Source organism: Actinia tenebrosa, unplaced genomic scaffold (genome assembly GCF_029948245.1).
Source record: "Actinia tenebrosa isolate PJP-AT-01 unplaced genomic scaffold, QUT_ActTen_1.0 PGA_scaffold0__85_contigs__length_37466705, whole genome shotgun sequence".
NCBI lineage: Eukaryota > Metazoa > Cnidaria > Anthozoa > Actiniaria > Actiniidae > Actinia > Actinia tenebrosa.
Genome location: NW_028292569.1, coordinates 3,784,559 through 3,800,611, shown reverse-complemented (window position 1 = coordinate 3,800,611; position 16,053 = coordinate 3,784,559). Strand labels below are relative to the sequence as shown.

The window sequence follows — 16,053 nt, the reverse complement described above, 5'->3', positions numbered from 1 at the left end:
GGTTGAATAAGGAAGTGATATCCTAAAAATGATTGCATGAATCCTTTAGATAGTCAATTCAATTCAATTTCCACTGAACATGATTAATAGAAAATTGTGAATACAAAGTAAATAAGTGTAATGACATAGAGTACGACGATATCATTTGTACGGGGTTAAGAAGGAATGATTTTTCATAAGGACAATCTGCTCAATTCAATCAGTTCAATTTTATTTCCACTGAAAACATGATTAATAAAAGCTTAAGTTTAATTACATAGATATTCACTCATACAGTTTGAGTTAAAAGAAAAAAAGAACATGATACATAATTGTGGACGACTCTCAAAGTATCTTTTTACCGCCCGGTTTTACCAGTAGTAAATTGTGAATGTTTCATACCATGCACTCCGGCTTTACACTGGATCAGTTCTTGGTTTGCAATCAATCCCAAGAGAGCACAATAACAAAAGGGATATCCGCCATGTTGGAAGATATAACAAAAGAATTCATTGAAAAATCTTTTGTCAAATTCTTCCAACATGGCGGCTATGACGTCTATTGCAAACGAAGACTATGAGATTGAGAAATATAAAAGAAACTCAGGTGTTAGAAATAAATTGAACGAAATTTCTTGGGAATTTTCACTCAATGTTTTGAACTTATTGAGACAATTAATTAAGACTTAAAAAACATGAGAATTTGTCTACAAAAGGGTCTGCTCGGCTTTACCATCACTCTCGCCTTCACACCTAATGTACTGAGACAATATGACAATGAGGCAATAAACAACTGTGTTGACGCAAATTTATGCCTGGAGATAAACGACAAAATGCATGATTAAATTTTGAAAGGGGAAAATGGAAAATAAAATCGTTGACGTAAGATGATTCATACCGACGTAGATTAGCTTGCGTCAACCGAACCCCACTGTTGCCGGTTTAGTTAATTTCGTCCGAGCTCGTTCGATGCGCGCAGGCTAACACAAACTGTTTCGTCCGAACCTAAGAGGGCTTTCATTTATTTATATCACATAAGGGTTTGGGGGGGGGGGGGGGGGGGGGGAATGGGGGGTGAGGGGTATGCAAAGTTGTAGGGAGTGTTACGTTAGAGAAAGTGGTCAGGATGGGTTTCGACATATTGAGGGGGGATTGAGAACTATTGCAGGGTGATGTAGGGAGGGCCCCCCATTTTCTCCCCCAACTCCCCCTCCCCCCCGACTTGAATAATGACTGGTCCCTTATGCATATATACATTGGATTTTAATTAAGAGGGGAAAAAGTCACGCAATGTTTCTTAAAGTTTCATAATTCTACTCTACTATAAAAAAACATTTGTCATACTCAAGTGCATTGTTTCCGTTTGCCCCAACAATCTTTCAAAAATCTCGTTTTACTCTTTTAAAACTATACTATGAGAAATACATTAACCAAAGCCTAAATCCAGTTGTTCTCCAAGACAGATTATCGCAATTTCAGTTGGCAAAAACTCGATATTTTTTGCTTTTGAAGATGTCGTGACCATAGCCTGAGCATGGTAACACAATACTCAAATAGACATTGAAGTCGATCAATCAACTACGTTATTGTCTAAAAATAGCAACCGTGTAATTTGATGTTTTCTATAAATTCAGTCCAAGATTTCCGCTGTAAATATACCTAGTGCATTGAGAGGTTAAGAAAAATTTCGAAAAACGTATTATTTGAATTAATAGAAGGTTTTTCGAAAGAAAATGGAGTTCGTTTCTTCGTGTGTTAGTAGCGTTTCGAGTCATTTCGGCACACTTGTAATAGGTTTAGCTGTAATGGTTCTTATTTACTGGTATGGAACACGTAGAGCAAGAGTACTAGAGTCTGCCTTTCCAGGGATGCCAGGACCCAAGCCATTACCGTTCATAGGCAATGTACTGGACCTGATTGCAGCCAAAGGACAGATGCACGTTCACTTCGATAGATATTACAAGAAATACGGTAGATTGTTTTCTGTCAGCTTCTTTGGATCCCCAGGTCTTGTCGTTGGAGACCCAGAGATGATCAAAGACATTCTTGTAAAGAACTTTGAATGCTTTCACGATAGACCTGTAAGTGTATATTGGTACGATTTGTAACACATTTGTATTGATATGGATTGAAACTCTGTGTAGATACATTAAATATGGTAGAATGCGTATACTCTATGATCGATCCATGAAAAACTTTGTAAGAAATTGCACAAGTTTGCACACATTACTGAGTAAGTTCAGTATATCTCAGTAGACCGAACACCTACAAAACTTTGCATTAATTTGTACAATTTTGTTAGTTAACGTTTTCATGGATATACGGTATGCAATCTATTTTCAATCTATTGAGATGTCACGCTAGAATAAATTGGTACGTGACGAACCTTGCGTGACTAGCATAATTAAAGTTTGGCTGCAAAAAAGAAAAACGGATTTCTCTTCCTTTCTCGGCTAATTTTAAGCTTAGCTGCCCATCATATCCCTCCATCTATTCATCCAACCATCCAGCCATCCATCCATCCCTTCTATCCTTTTTCGTCTATCCATACCTCTCCCTTCATAATATATCCCACCCTCCATCCATCCATCCATCCTTTCCTTCATGCCTCCCTCCCTTGCTCTCTCTCTCCCTGCCTAACCGGCTCTCACTCAGTTCGTCCATTCATCAAACCATTCGTCCGTGCGTCCTTGCCTCTTTCCCTCCCTCCCTCCCTCTCTCTCCCCCCTCCCTCCTCCCATCCATCCATCCATCCATCCATCCATCCATCCATCCATCCATCCATCCATCCATCCATCCATCCATCCATCCATCCATCCATCCATCCATCCACTGATCCACTTCAAAACGTTGGTCCATCCCTCCTTCCGTACGTCCTACCCTTCGTTCGTTTATTTATTCATTTTTTTCTTTTCTTTGCAGGAAATGTTTACTCTTCCAGAGCCCCTGGACAAAGCACTAAGTATCGTGAAGGGAGAATCATGGAGGCGAATCCGTAATACCCTGTCCCCAACATTCAGTGCCTTCAAACTAAAAGGAATGGCACGACTAATGAACATGTCATGTGATACACTGATGAAGAAAGCAGAGGACGTTGCCCAAACCGGCGGCAGTTTTGACATTGTCAGGTTAGTACAATACAATTGTTATTTTAAGAAACAACATATTTACTGACAACTGACTGTTCTTTCCGTGAGATTACCACCGAACTACATTCACTATTTACAACTGACATGAAAACCGGAGACTGACCTGGATAAAAACTCTCGTGGCAAGGGAGAGACCTAACACAATAATATTGCAATTTTTGTTATAGACACCAGCAAGCATTGACCCTGGACATTATCATGTCAACTATGTTTGGCATTCAAACGGATTATCAAAACAACCCAAATGATCCCATCATGCAACGGGCGCTTGCAGCCATGAAACCCAGTGTTTTCATGCAGACGATGGGTAACATAGTCCTTCCTATGTTACCGTTTGGAAGGAAGTTTCTTACGTCAAAAGCAGGTGGGAAGATATTCTTTAAAGAAATGCTGGAGTTGAAGAATTTGGCACAGGATGTTGTAGACGTCAAAAGGAGAGGAGAGTCGAACAGAAAGGTAAGATGGACGACATAGATGCTTTGCACCATCACAGGATGCATGCTGCAGCAATGATGCGAGGATTTACTCGAATCTGGTTTATATGAGAAAGAATCGATTTCCCAAAGGAAATTAAAACGACCCTAATATTCCTCCTGTAGCACTGATGAAACAAAAGACATTGCACTATTTTGTACAATTTAATTAGGAATTTTTAAGTTTATCATCTTGCCCTAAATTATAGAAATTGAAATAAAATAGAGTGGTTTTACTCGAAACAAAATTTTTTTTTTACTGATGAACCTTCCATCTGAAGCCCCAGCCTCCCCCCCCCCCCCCCCCCCGAAAAAAATTATACCTTCCCTAAGGATAATGCATACCTTTTTCCTAGATTGGAGTCATGATCTAAGAATACTAATGAGCCTCGCATCAACTGCTGTAGTTATATTACACGACAATTTACATTTTATTTCATTTCGTTAGGATCTTCTTGACTTGATTCTAAACTCCACCAGTCACGACTCAACCGACAAAAAGAAGCTGACAGATGACGAGGTAGTAGCACAGTGTGTTGTCTTCCTATTGGGTGGCTACGAGACGTCAAGCACTACGCTAGCCTTGGTATGCTATCACCTAGCAACCAATCCTCGGGTCCAGGAAAGATTACAGAGCGAGATTGACACTGTCTGGACTGATGTAGACAAGATGCCATCATACGAGACACTACATGAACTACCTTACCTGGACATGGTGATATCTGAGACTCTCAGGCTCTGTCCTCCTGGTACGTATATAGAACTTCTATAAAGCGGCCAACCGTTATGTAGTGACCAATTGTCAAAGTTTTGAAAAAAGGTTTTTGCAGAAATTTATACCTATTTTTAGCGACCAATCACTGTTTACTGTGTTCAGCAACCATGTGTCCAATTCCCAAAACGAGTTTTTTATCAATAATTCATATGTACCGCCCCTAAGCAACCGGCCTCTATTTAGCAAAGAGTTGTCAAAGTCCAAAAAAGCGTATAAATAATTATTTAATATGTATTCTTTTTGTTCAAGGTTTAGTACTCCTTCGGCAATGTAATAAGGAATGCGTCATTAAAGGAACCAAGATCCCTAAAGGAGCCATCATTCTAATACCCTCGTACAGCATGCACAGGGATCCCAACTTCTTTCCAGACCCCGAAACGTTTGACCCAGAACGCTTCAGTGATGAAGCCAAGCACTCACGTGACCCCTACGTCTACCAACCGTTTGGGCATGGGCCGAGGAGCTGCATTGGTATGAGGTTTGCTCAGATGGAAATCAAGTTGGTTCTGGTAAGGCTATTGAAGAATTATTCTTTTGTTGTGACAAAAGATACGAAGATTCCGCCGACTATTGAGTCTAAAGCGACTTTGACGGTGACTGAAGACATCACACTTGGTGTGAGGAAAAGGGAACAATACGATGAGTAGGAAGACTACTGTGACAGACAGACAAGACCATAGAGTATTGTAACTGTATTATAACTGAGAATTTGACAGAATTGTCTTCAAATTAACAACTGAAATTTTTGTGTCGTTTGGCAAATTAAATTATTATAGTATTTATTTTATCGAAGACCCTTGAATGAACCCTTCTCAAAAAGAACATGAAAATAGAAAAGAAATAGTACTTTTTTCTCATTGGAATTTGTGGCATTTCTTTTGTATGTCCATTTTGTTAGCTTTGCATTTAAAAAGTAGTGATAAGGGTTACTGTGATAGTTAATCATAATAATGTTCTAAATAGCAACTGTATTCAGTAATAAATCATGCTGTGAGTAATTATTACTTCAAAATGATGAGCAATATCTCGGCCAATAACACGTACGAGCACCCTTTTGAGATAAAATCTCGCGATAAGGCGTCAAACTAGGAAATGGCTCGTTTTTAACTCATAAACAACATTGGTTGAATAAGGAAGTGATATCCTAAAATGATTGCATGAATCCTTTAGATAGTCAATTCAATTCAATTTCCACTGAACATGATTAATAGAAAATTGTGAATACAAAGTAAATAAGTGTAATGACATAGAGTACGACGATATCATTTGTACGGGGTTAAGAAGGAATGATTTTTCATAAGGACAATCTGCTCAATTCAATCAGTTCAATTTTATTTCCACTGAAAACATGATTAATAAAAGCTTAAGTTTAATTACATAGATATTCACTCATACAGTTTGAGTTAAAAGAAAAAAAGAACATGATACATAATTGTGGACGACTCTCAAAGTATCTTTTTACCGCCCGGTTTTACCAGTAGTAAATTGTGAATGTTTCATACCATGCACTCCGGCTTTACACTGGATCAGTTCTTGGTTTGCAATCAATCCCAAGAGAGCACAATAACAAAAGGGATATCCGCCATGTTGGAAGATATAACAAAAGAATTCATTGAAAAATCTTTTGTCAAATTCTTCCAACATGGCGGCTATGACGTCTATTGCAAACGAAGAATATGAGATTGAGAAATATAAAAAAAACTCAGGTGTTAGAAATACATTGCACGAAATTTCCTGGGAATTTTCACTCAATGTTTTGAACTTATTGAGACAATTAATTAAGACTTAAAAAACATGAGAATTTGTCTACAAAAGGGTCTGCTCGGCTTTACCATTACTCTCTCCTTCACACCTAATGTACTGAGGCAATATGACAATGAGACAATAAACAACTGTGTTGACGCAAATTTATGCCTGGAGATAAACGACAAAATGCATGATTAAATTTTGAAAGGGGAAAATGGAAAATAAAATCGTTGACGTAAGATGATTCATACCGACGTAGATTAGCTTGCGTCAACCGAACCCCACTGTTGCCGGTTTAGTTTCGTCCGAGCTCGTTCGATGCACGCAGGCTAACACAAACTGTTTCGTCCGAACCTAAGAGGGCTTTCATTTATTTATATCACATAAGGGTTGGGGGAGGGGGGGGGGGGTAGGCAAAGTTGTAGGGAGTGTTACGTTATTTTGAGAAAATGGTTAGGGTGGGTTTTCACATATTGAGGGCGGGGTTGAGAAGTATTGCAGGGTGATGGAGGGAGGGTTATACTATTGTTGCCTTTACCATGAAGATGGGGGATTAGGTTATATTTGTAAAGCTTTCCATTAAAATGTTTGAAACTCATTTTAATTTTCGGTCGCCATTGTGCAGTGTGAAACAAAACTATTGAAAACATGTTTGATAAAATAACATAAACTTTGAAAATCATTACATTTTAATTCTTGCCATAAACATTCTGGATAAAGTGGGACGGAGATAGGATAATAGCTTTTGAAACACAGGATGTCGTTTTGATCGACCTAAGATAATTGCATCTTCAGTCGTCCGTTACAGGGGCGGCGGAAGCTGAAAAATTTGGGGGGGGCACTCCAATATTTCACGGTACCTTGAAATGACCCCCCCTCCCTGTTTAGCTTGATTACAAACGTGTATGTGTGATATTTCAATCAGTAACATTTTGCGCGCATTAAACCACTTGCAATTGTGCTGAGAGACACAAAAATGATGCAAGTCGTCGCTAAATATGTCGTATATTTTTTAGATACAGAAAATTATGTAATATCAAAATAATAAATAATGGTAATCATAACCAAATCTCATGCGTTTTTTTTTTGTGTGTGTGAGGCATTATATTCAGGGGGGCCAGGCCCCCCCAAAAAATTTAGTGGGGGGGGGGGGCAGTGCCCCCCGGCCCCCCCCCCCCCCCCTTCCGCCGCCCCTGCGTTATATTACCGTATTTTTCTTTGTATTTACGCATTTATTAGAACTAATTGGTAGGCAACGGTTGATTATGAAGAGACTATATATGATCTGATTAGGTGACCAGACAAGACTGATGTCTGGAACTGTTCATCACAAAACATTAATTTGACGAAAATGAATATGACAAGGAGAAAAGAAAGGAAAAAACTATGAAGCACTGAAAAATAAAAAAAGGAAAATAGAATAAAATAAAATAAAGGAGATTACAGAATATAGATAAGAACTGGGTAAGAAAAGAAAAGAAGAAAATAGAAATGGAAGAAAGTGAAGGAAAAACGGAGAAAGGATGAAAGAAACCTTGAGATGGTTAACTTGCAATGGAGGGACTTTTTGAGGTGTTTGCAAAGGAAACTGACAGAAGCAGATCGACATAGGTTCGTTAAGTTGTATACTTAAAACATTAAATATTCTCTTAAATATATTAAATATGTGATGGTTTTACACTGTAAGAGGACCTTGTTTTCCTTTGTCCGCCTCGGGGGAAAAAGCTTTAGTGTTTTCAATGAACATTTTCATTATTATTACTTTCCTTTTTTTTCGACGTTTTGTCGTTCAAGGAGTTTTTTTGAAAAAGCCCATATGAAAACAAGGGTTTTATATTTATACTGATTAATTCTCGCAGTCAGTGTCAAATAGATAAATCACTGTTATATTTTTTGCTCGGTTCTTTTCGTTCTGACTAGTTTATCAACAAGTGAAGTTTCGTACGTACCTAACACTGGTACTTAGGGTAACACCTCTTCGAATACTGCGTTAAAATACCCAGAACAACATTAAATCCTAACTACACCGGTCATTATCTAAGCCGGAGGAGAGGGGAAAAAGTCACGCAATGTTTCTTAAAGTTTCATAATTCTACTCTACTATAAAAAAACATTTGTCATACTCAAGTGCATTGTTTCCGTTTGCCCCAACAATCTTTCAAAAATCTCATCTTAATCTTTTAAAATACTATGAAAAAATACATTAACCAAGGCAAAGCCTAAATCCAGTTGTTCTCCAAGAGAGAATATCGCAATTTCAGCTGGCAAAAACTCGATATTTTTTGCTTTTGAAGATATCGTGACCATAGCCTGAGCATGGTAACACAATACTCAAATAGACATTGACGTCGATCAATCAACTACGTTATTGTCTAAAAATAGCAACCGTGTAATTTGATGTTTTCTATAAATTCAGTCCAAGATTTCCGCTGTAAATATACCTAGTGCATTGAGAGGTTAAGAAAAATTTCAAAAAACGTATTATTTGAATTAATAGAAGGTTTTTCGAAAGAAAATGGAGTTCGTTTCTTCGTGTGTTGGTAGCGTTTCGAGTCATTTCGGCACACTTGTAATAGGTTTAGCTGTAATGGTTCTTATTTACTGGTATGGAACACGTAGAGCAAGAGTACTAGAGTCTGCCTTTCCAGGGATGCCAGGACCCAAGCCATTACCGTTCATAGGCAATCTATTGGACCTGATTGCAGCCAAAGGACAGATACACGTTCACTTCGATAGATATTACAAGAAATACGGTAGATTGTTTTCTGTCAGCTTCTTTGGATCCCCAGGTCTTGTCGTTGGAGACCCAGAGATGATCAAAGACATTCTTGTAAAGAACTTTGAATGCTTTCACGGCTCACCTGTAAGTATATATTGGTACGATTTGTAGCACATTTGTATGAATTGAAACTCTGTGTAGATACATTAAATATGGTAGAATGCGTATACTCTATGATCGATCCGTGAAAAACTTTGTAAGAAATTGCACAAGTTTGCACACATTACTGAGTAAGTTCAGTATATCTCAGTAGACCGAACACCTACAAAATTGCATTAATGTGTACAATTTTGTTAGTTAACGTTTTCATGGATATACGTTATGTAATCTATTTTCAATCTATTGAGATGTCACGCTAGAATAAATTGGTACGTGACGAACCTTGCGTGACTAGCATAATTAAAGTTTGGCTGCAAAAAAGAAAAACGGATTTCTCAGTGTTCCTTTCTCGGCTAATTTTAAGCTTAATTGCTCCTACCCTTCACTTGTTTATTTATTCGTTCGTTTATTCATTTATTTCTTTTCTTTGCAGGAAATGTTTACTCTTCCAGAGCCCCTGGACAAAGCAATAAATATCGTGAAGGGAGAATCATGGAGGCGAATCCGTAATACCCTGTCCCCAACATTCAGTGCCTTCAAACTAAAAGGAATGGCACGACTAATGAACATGTCATGTGATACACTGATGAAGAAAGCAGAGGACGTTGCCCAAGCCGGCGGCAGTTTTGACATTGTCAGGTTAGTACAATACAATTGTAATTTTAAGAAACAACATATTTACTGACAACTGACTGTTCTTTCCGTGAGATTACCACCGAACTACATTCACTATTTACAACTGACATGAAAACCGGAGATTGACCTGGATAAAAACTCTCGTGGCAAGGGAGAGACCTAACACAATAATATTGCAATTTTTGTTATAGACACCAGCAAGCATTGACCCTGGACATTATCATGTCAACTATGTTTGGCATTCAAACGGATTATCAAAACAACCCAAATGATCCCATCATGCAACGGGCGCTTGCAGCCATGAAACCCAGTGTTTTCATGCAGATGATGGGTAACATAGTCCTTCCTATGTTACCGTTTGGAAGGAAGTTTCTTACGTCAAAAGCTGGTGGGAAGATATTCTTTAAAGAAATGCTGGAGTTGAAGAATTTGACACAGGATGTTGTAGACGTCAAAAGGAGAGGAGAGTCGAACAGAAAGGTAAGATGGACGACACAGATGCTTTGCACCATCACAGGATGCATGCTGCAGCAATGATGCGAGGATTTACTCGAATCTAGTTTATATGAGAAAGAATCGATTTCCCAAAGGAAATTAAAACGACTCTAATATTCCTCCTGTAGCACTGATGAAACAAAAGACATTGCACTATTTTGTACAATTTAGTGCAAGAGGAATTTTTAAGTTTATCATCTTGCACTAAATTATAGGAATTGAAATGAAATAGAGTGGTTTTACTTGAAATAAAAAGGTTTGACTTTCCACAAAAGTATATTTTTTTTACTGATGAACCTCCCATCTGAAACCTCAGCTCCCCCCCCCCCCCCCCCCCCCCCAATAAATCATATCTTACCTAAGAATAATGCATACTTTTTTCCTAGATTGGAGTTCATGGTCTAAGAATACTAATGAACCTCGCATCTGAAACCCCAGCTCTCCTCCCCCCCCCCCCCCCCATTAAAAACACACCTTCCCTAACTGCTGTAGTTATATTACACGACAATTTACATTTTATTTCATTTCGTTAGGATCTTCTTGACTTGATTCTAAACTCCACCAGTCACGACTCAACCGACAAAAAGAAGCTGACAGATGACGAGGTAGTAGCACAGTGTGTTGTCTTCCTATTGGGTGGCTACGAGACGTTAAGCACTACGCTAGCCTTGGTATGCTATCACCTAGCAACCAATCCTCGGGTCCAGGAAAGATTACAGAGCGAGATTGACACTGTCTGGACTGATGTAGACAAGATGCCATCATACGAGACGCTACATGAACTACCTTACCTGGACATGGTGATATCGGAGACTCTCAGGCTCTGTCCTCCTGGTACGTATATAGAACTTCTATAAAGCTGCCAACCGTAATTCAGTGACCAATTGTCAAAGTTTTGAAAAAGGGTTTTTGCAGAAATTTATACATCTTTTTAGCGACCAATCTCTGTTTACTGTGTTCAGCAACCATGTGTCCAATTCCCAAAAAGAGGTTTTGCACCTCTATTAAGTGACCAACCTCCAAAGAGGAATTTGCATGTATCCAATTACCAATCGGGTTTTTTTTGCAATAATTCATATGTACCGCCCCTAAGCAACCGGCCTCTATTTAGCAGAGAGTTGTCAAAGTTGTCAAACAGTGTATAAATAATTAGTTCATATGTATTATTTTTGTTCAAGGTTTAGTACTCCTTCGGCAATGTAATAAGGAATGCGTCATTAAAGGAACCAAGATCCCAAAAGGAGCCATCATTCTAATACCCTCGTACAGCATGCACAGGGATCCCAACTTCTTTCCAGACCCCGAAACGTTTGACCCAGAACGCTTCAGTGATGAAGCCAAGCACTCACGTGACCCCTACGTCTACCAACCGTTTGGGCATGGGCCGAGGAACTGCATTGGTATGAGGTTTGCTCAGATGGAAATCAAGCTGGTTATGGTAAGGCTATTGAAGAATTATTCTTTTGTTGTGACAAAAGATACGAAGATTCCACCGACCATTGAGTCTAGAGCGACCTTGACGGTGACTGAAGACATCACACTTGGTGTGAGGAAAAGGGAACAATACGATGAGTAGGAAGACTACTGTGACAGACAGACAAGACCATAGAGTATTATAACTGTCACCCACCGAGCACTTTTGTAACCATACTACTTGATAAGACTACTGTGACAGACAGACAAGACCATAGAGTATTATAACTGTCACCCACCGAGCACTTTTGCACTTTTTGTCTGTGACAGACAGACAAGTCCAGTGTACTATTACTGCTTGTTTGGCTGATAAAACAAATCAAGGTGCAACATTTATTGTGATTTTATTATTGTGATTTTTTTTATTATTTACAATATTTACATGTTGTTAATTTCTATTGCATCAAAGTCAAGAACAATTTGAAACATTCATCATTAACACGAGAAAATAAATTGCCATTAATTTCAATCTTATTGAATGAATTAAATTCATTGTGGCGTAGTAAAACCCAGGAAAACTGGTCTACCTTGGTCTACCTACACCAGAACAAAACCCAGATCCCTCTCGGCCAAACAGTAAGCAGTGAGAACAAAGAGACTGGATGCTTGTAATATACATTCCCCAAATTAATGCAAGTGACTATATATTTGGATCAAAGAAATGTCGTAAGATACATTCTGCCCAATCATATTCAGTTCTCACTAAAATCTTATCAGACACCATAATTTAAAGAGTATTCTTCCAGACCCTTTTATTAACTAACGGTGTAATTTGGCCGAGGGGAAGCTGGGTAAAAAATAGTGGTCTGGGATTTTGGGCTGATATGATATTGGGGATTTTGTCAGGGAACATTTTGAAGTATTAGACTTGAATGGAGATGTACATTGATACCAAGAAGCCAGAAGGTTTGCATCTTACCTTTACCCTGAAAAAAGACACCGTTATTACTGTAAGAAATAGATTTATTTAAAAGCCATCTCAAAGCTAAGTGCTACTTTCAAGTTATACTTATTTCAATTATTTCAATAAAGTTAGTCACCTTAAAAGCTACAAAGCAGAGACCGACAAGGACCATGGGTAGATATATTTTACATGTTTCAACCGCTTGATAACTGTTGATGGGCTTGCACATCTTCTATCAATACAGTCTCACCTCTTCTGAGCATCCTTAAGCTGCAGTTTGTATCAAAAAAGTTTTACTTGTTTGATATTAAAAGTTACCCAGGATCCTCAGTGATCTCAGCTCTCTAGGTTATTGGTGACTAACTTTATTGAAATAAGTATGTATATATGCAGCTATTTCAAAAAAGGTTGAATAATGAATACTGCATAGTGAGTAGTGCATTCCTAGACCAAAGGGCATTGCATGCAGTTCTCGTATAAATATACAGCAATTAACTCTCTACATGTAGTGAATATATTGTTTCTGATGGAATACACAAAAAAATATTGTAAATAATTATTATTAATCCTACTTTAAACAATAACGCTATGACCCACAATGCACATCGGCCTTGGAATGCAGTATTCAGTATGCAGTATTCAGTATTCAACCTTTTTTGAAATAGCTGTATGCGTTTGAAATTTAAAGGTAATATAATCACGAATATTCAAAATGACGTCAGTCAATAAGCCATATGACGCTACTTTTTACATTAAAGCCCTATGTTTATTTGTAATTTATCACCTGATCTTGAAAATGACGTCAATGAAAAAGCCAGTTGAGTGCTTTGTGCTACTGTTGAGTTAATATGTGTTCGTAATTAAATAAAGTAATTTGGTTATACATCAGCTACTTACTTTAACGTCAATGTAGCCTCTAAACTCTGTTTTATAATAATGAAAAGCCTGCAATGCCTTTTTGGTGTTTTCACTGATGTGGATTTTCTGTGCTGCAGAATAATAAGGTCAATCAACACTGGAAAATAGGAGATACGAGGTAGGTTGTTTATCTTGTTATTTATGCTATTTATTCAACTCACGATCTCCAGTCGTTTGCATTCTTGAGGCTGTGTTGACGGTGTCCCCGAACAGACAGTATCTTGGCATCTTGTTACCCACAATCCCAGACACGCAGGGACCTGGGAGTGAAATCAAAGAAGACCGGTCAAATTGTCATGAGCAAAGAATATCATTCTTACTTGAGGTGAGGAAACACGGGTGGTGTAACGTACGGTGAGAGCGCTCGCCTCTCACCAATGCCATCCAGGTTTGATACCCGGACTCGATGTCATATGAAAGTAGAGTTACTCGTTGGATCTCTCCTGTGCATGTGCTCTCTATATCTTCTCCACCGTTTCAGACCACGTGTTATTCCCTGGAGTAACATTTCTTTGTTTAATAGTTACGTGTATTAGAAGAAACATGAATATGGATACAACTCAAACAAACTTATTCTCAAAAAAGTGACACTTGCTCTGAAGTATAGGAAAAATATTATGCCTATGTGGATTAGGCCCGAAAGAAACTCTGTAGAACCACTCTTAAACTTTTATCGATATTTCTTTTCTTATTATTTTGACCAAGAGCGCGGTCCTACTCATTTGGTGGGAATGTTTGTTCGCGCGTTTGCTCCTTCAACTCTGGAACCCGTTTGAAATAAACATTTACTTACCTGTGTGTATCCCAACCCTGATGAGGAGAGTCTCACCAGGGACTTGATCAAGTTTAAAAGTCTCCGTTACCTTGACGAGGTCCAGTGCCATACGACAGATCTCATCGACGTGTTTACCTCCGTTTCTGACAGGAAGACCAGATGCAACCATGTAAGCATCTCCTATTGTTTCCACCTTGTACACGTCATACTTATCGATCTTGTCGTCGAAGGCGCTGTCATATCAATACAATTGAATAAAGCTCGAGCAAAACAATTGGATTATATCAACAGGAGAAACAAACTTATTTGGGTTCTCGCACCAACATCACTATAGCGACCATCGTGATCACTATGCCGACTACTAACATCACCGTGTTTACAACTGGTATCACTATGGTGACCACAACTCTTATTATAGTGACCATGACTATACTATGGCTATTCCAACCCCTTCCAAGGCAACTGTTACCATGACTATGATAATAACTATTCCTACTAGGGTCTTATCACAATGGTTACCAATACTGTTACTATGGTAACCACAAGCATCTTGACCATTACTATCACTATGGTAACTACAACCATTTACCAACCATTTAGTAATATCTACTATTCATATGGTGACCACAGCCATCACCGTGGTTACTAATGTTATGTGTCTATTGCTATCCCTATGGTGACCACTATTACCATTAAAAATACCACTGTTATAAGCCATATTTACCTGTAGATACTGTTCAACATGGATGTAACCTCGATAGGTGATATACATGCACAGATGTTGGTGAAATTGACGATGTCACTGAAGAACACCGTCACACTGTCAAAGTATTCAGAATTGACCTTCTCTCCTCTCTTCAGGGTTTCTGCTACAGACTTAGGGAACATGGCCGACAACACGTTGTCTGTTCGTTTCTGTTCTTCTTTCAGATTCAGTGTGATGTCTTCAAGCTTCGCTGCGTATTTCTGGATAGTGTTTGTCATACGCGTGACAGCTAGAACGAGCAATGGCGTCAATATGAGAACAACGACTAAAATAGTAATGCGAAATATCAGCTGTAGCTCCTGCTGATCGACTGTCATTTGTAGAACTGTAACTATTCGTTCACCAGCAGCTTTCTGGACTTGGAGAAGAACGTTGATGTACTGGGACATATGAGAAAACCACAGCTCTCCTGCTGTACTGTTCGATGGCCTTGGTTCGTTCTTCATGAGAACTTTCCGCATCTGGACGAGTTGTGTCATGTTGATGTCATTTGAACTGAAGATGGCTGCTTCGTAGAGGTGTTTAAGCTGTGGCATGTATTTCATGCTTCTCTTCAGTAGTGACTTACCTGAGGAAAAGAACAAACATATCTCAGTGACGAGAAGGACATCAATTTAATGATTATGATGACAAAGGAGAAGGAAGAGGAGGAAAAAGAAGATGATGCTGATAAAAAGAAGAAGATGTTGTTGGCGAAGGTCAAGATGGTGATGATGATGATTAAGAAGGATGAGATGATCAATAAGAAGGAAGAAAAGGAGAAGAAGATTAAGAAGTAGATGATGATAGTGATGATGATAAATGAGAAGGAGAAGATGATGTTGTTGGTGAAGGAGAAGGAGAAGGAGAAAGAGATGATGAAGATGACAACGACGAAGTAGATGATGATGGTGATGATGATGAAGGAGAAGAATTAGAAGAAAAAAGAGATGAGCAGAGGAAGAAGAAGGAGAGGTTAAAGAAGAAGTAGAAGAAGAAGAAAAATAAGAAGAAGAAGAAGAAGAAGAAGAAAAAGAAAAGGAATATGATGATGATGACGATGACGATGATGATAATGAAAAACAACGAGAAAATGACGAAGAAAAAT

General features: G+C 38.5%; 3 protein-coding genes across 3 annotated transcripts in view; 2 read left to right on the top strand and 1 right to left on the bottom strand.

The window, feature by feature from the left end:
- The first annotated feature begins 1,418 nt into the window (after nt 1–1,418).
- LOC148913276 (cytochrome P450 3A2-like) lies at nt 1,419–6,282 on the top strand. The gene is made up of 5 exons (XM_089026207.1): nt 1,419–2,059; nt 2,901–3,106; nt 3,295–3,583; nt 4,049–4,349; nt 4,625–6,282. Exons 1-5 carry the CDS (start codon nt 1,712–1,714, stop codon nt 5,020–5,022), a joined length of 1,542 nt encoding a protein of 513 aa, XP_088882333.1. The 5' UTR covers nt 1,419–1,711; the 3' UTR covers nt 5,023–6,282.
- A 2,234-nt stretch (nt 6,283–8,516) lies between these two features.
- On the top strand, nt 8,517–12,592 carry LOC116294106 (cytochrome P450 3A6). Its single transcript, XM_031701634.2, has 5 exons — nt 8,517–8,984; nt 9,433–9,638; nt 9,827–10,115; nt 10,664–10,964; nt 11,309–12,592. The coding sequence occupies exons 1-5, from the start codon at nt 8,637–8,639 to the stop codon at nt 11,704–11,706; spliced, it is 1,542 nt and encodes a 513-aa protein (XP_031557494.2). The 5' UTR covers nt 8,517–8,636; the 3' UTR covers nt 11,707–12,592.
- Nucleotides 12,593–13,392: 800 nt separating this feature from the next.
- Nucleotides 13,393–16,053, bottom strand: part of LOC116294116 (uncharacterized) — a 3,628-nt gene continuing 967 nt past the window's right edge. Inside the window, exons 2-5 of the mRNA XM_031701649.1 lie at nt 14,925–15,534; nt 14,219–14,433; nt 13,587–13,685; nt 13,393–13,496 (exon numbers count right to left, since the gene is read on the bottom strand). Coding sequence (XP_031557509.1) covers nt 13,393–13,496; nt 13,587–13,685; nt 14,219–14,433; nt 14,925–15,534 — 1,028 coding nt within the window. The remainder of the gene's footprint in view (nt 13,497–13,586; nt 13,686–14,218; nt 14,434–14,924; nt 15,535–16,053) is intronic.

Excerpts from the sequence above, each read along its gene's own strand:
- LOC148913276 (XM_089026207.1), top strand. The coding sequence starts at position 1,712 with ATGGAGTTCGTTTCTTCGTGTGTTAGTAGCGTTTCGAGTCATTTCGGC. Across the intron at positions 3,107-3,294 it reads GGCAGTTTTGACATTGTCAG|ACACCAGCAAGCATTGACCC; the intron begins GTTAGTACAATA and ends TTTTTGTTATAG. Across the intron at positions 3,584-4,048 it reads GAGGAGAGTCGAACAGAAAG|GATCTTCTTGACTTGATTCT; the intron begins GTAAGATGGACG and ends TCATTTCGTTAG.
- LOC116294106 (XM_031701634.2), top strand. The coding sequence starts at position 8,637 with ATGGAGTTCGTTTCTTCGTGTGTTGGTAGCGTTTCGAGTCATTTCGGC. Across the intron at positions 9,639-9,826 it reads GGCAGTTTTGACATTGTCAG|ACACCAGCAAGCATTGACCC; the intron begins GTTAGTACAATA and ends TTTTTGTTATAG. Across the intron at positions 10,116-10,663 it reads GAGGAGAGTCGAACAGAAAG|GATCTTCTTGACTTGATTCT; the intron begins GTAAGATGGACG and ends TCATTTCGTTAG.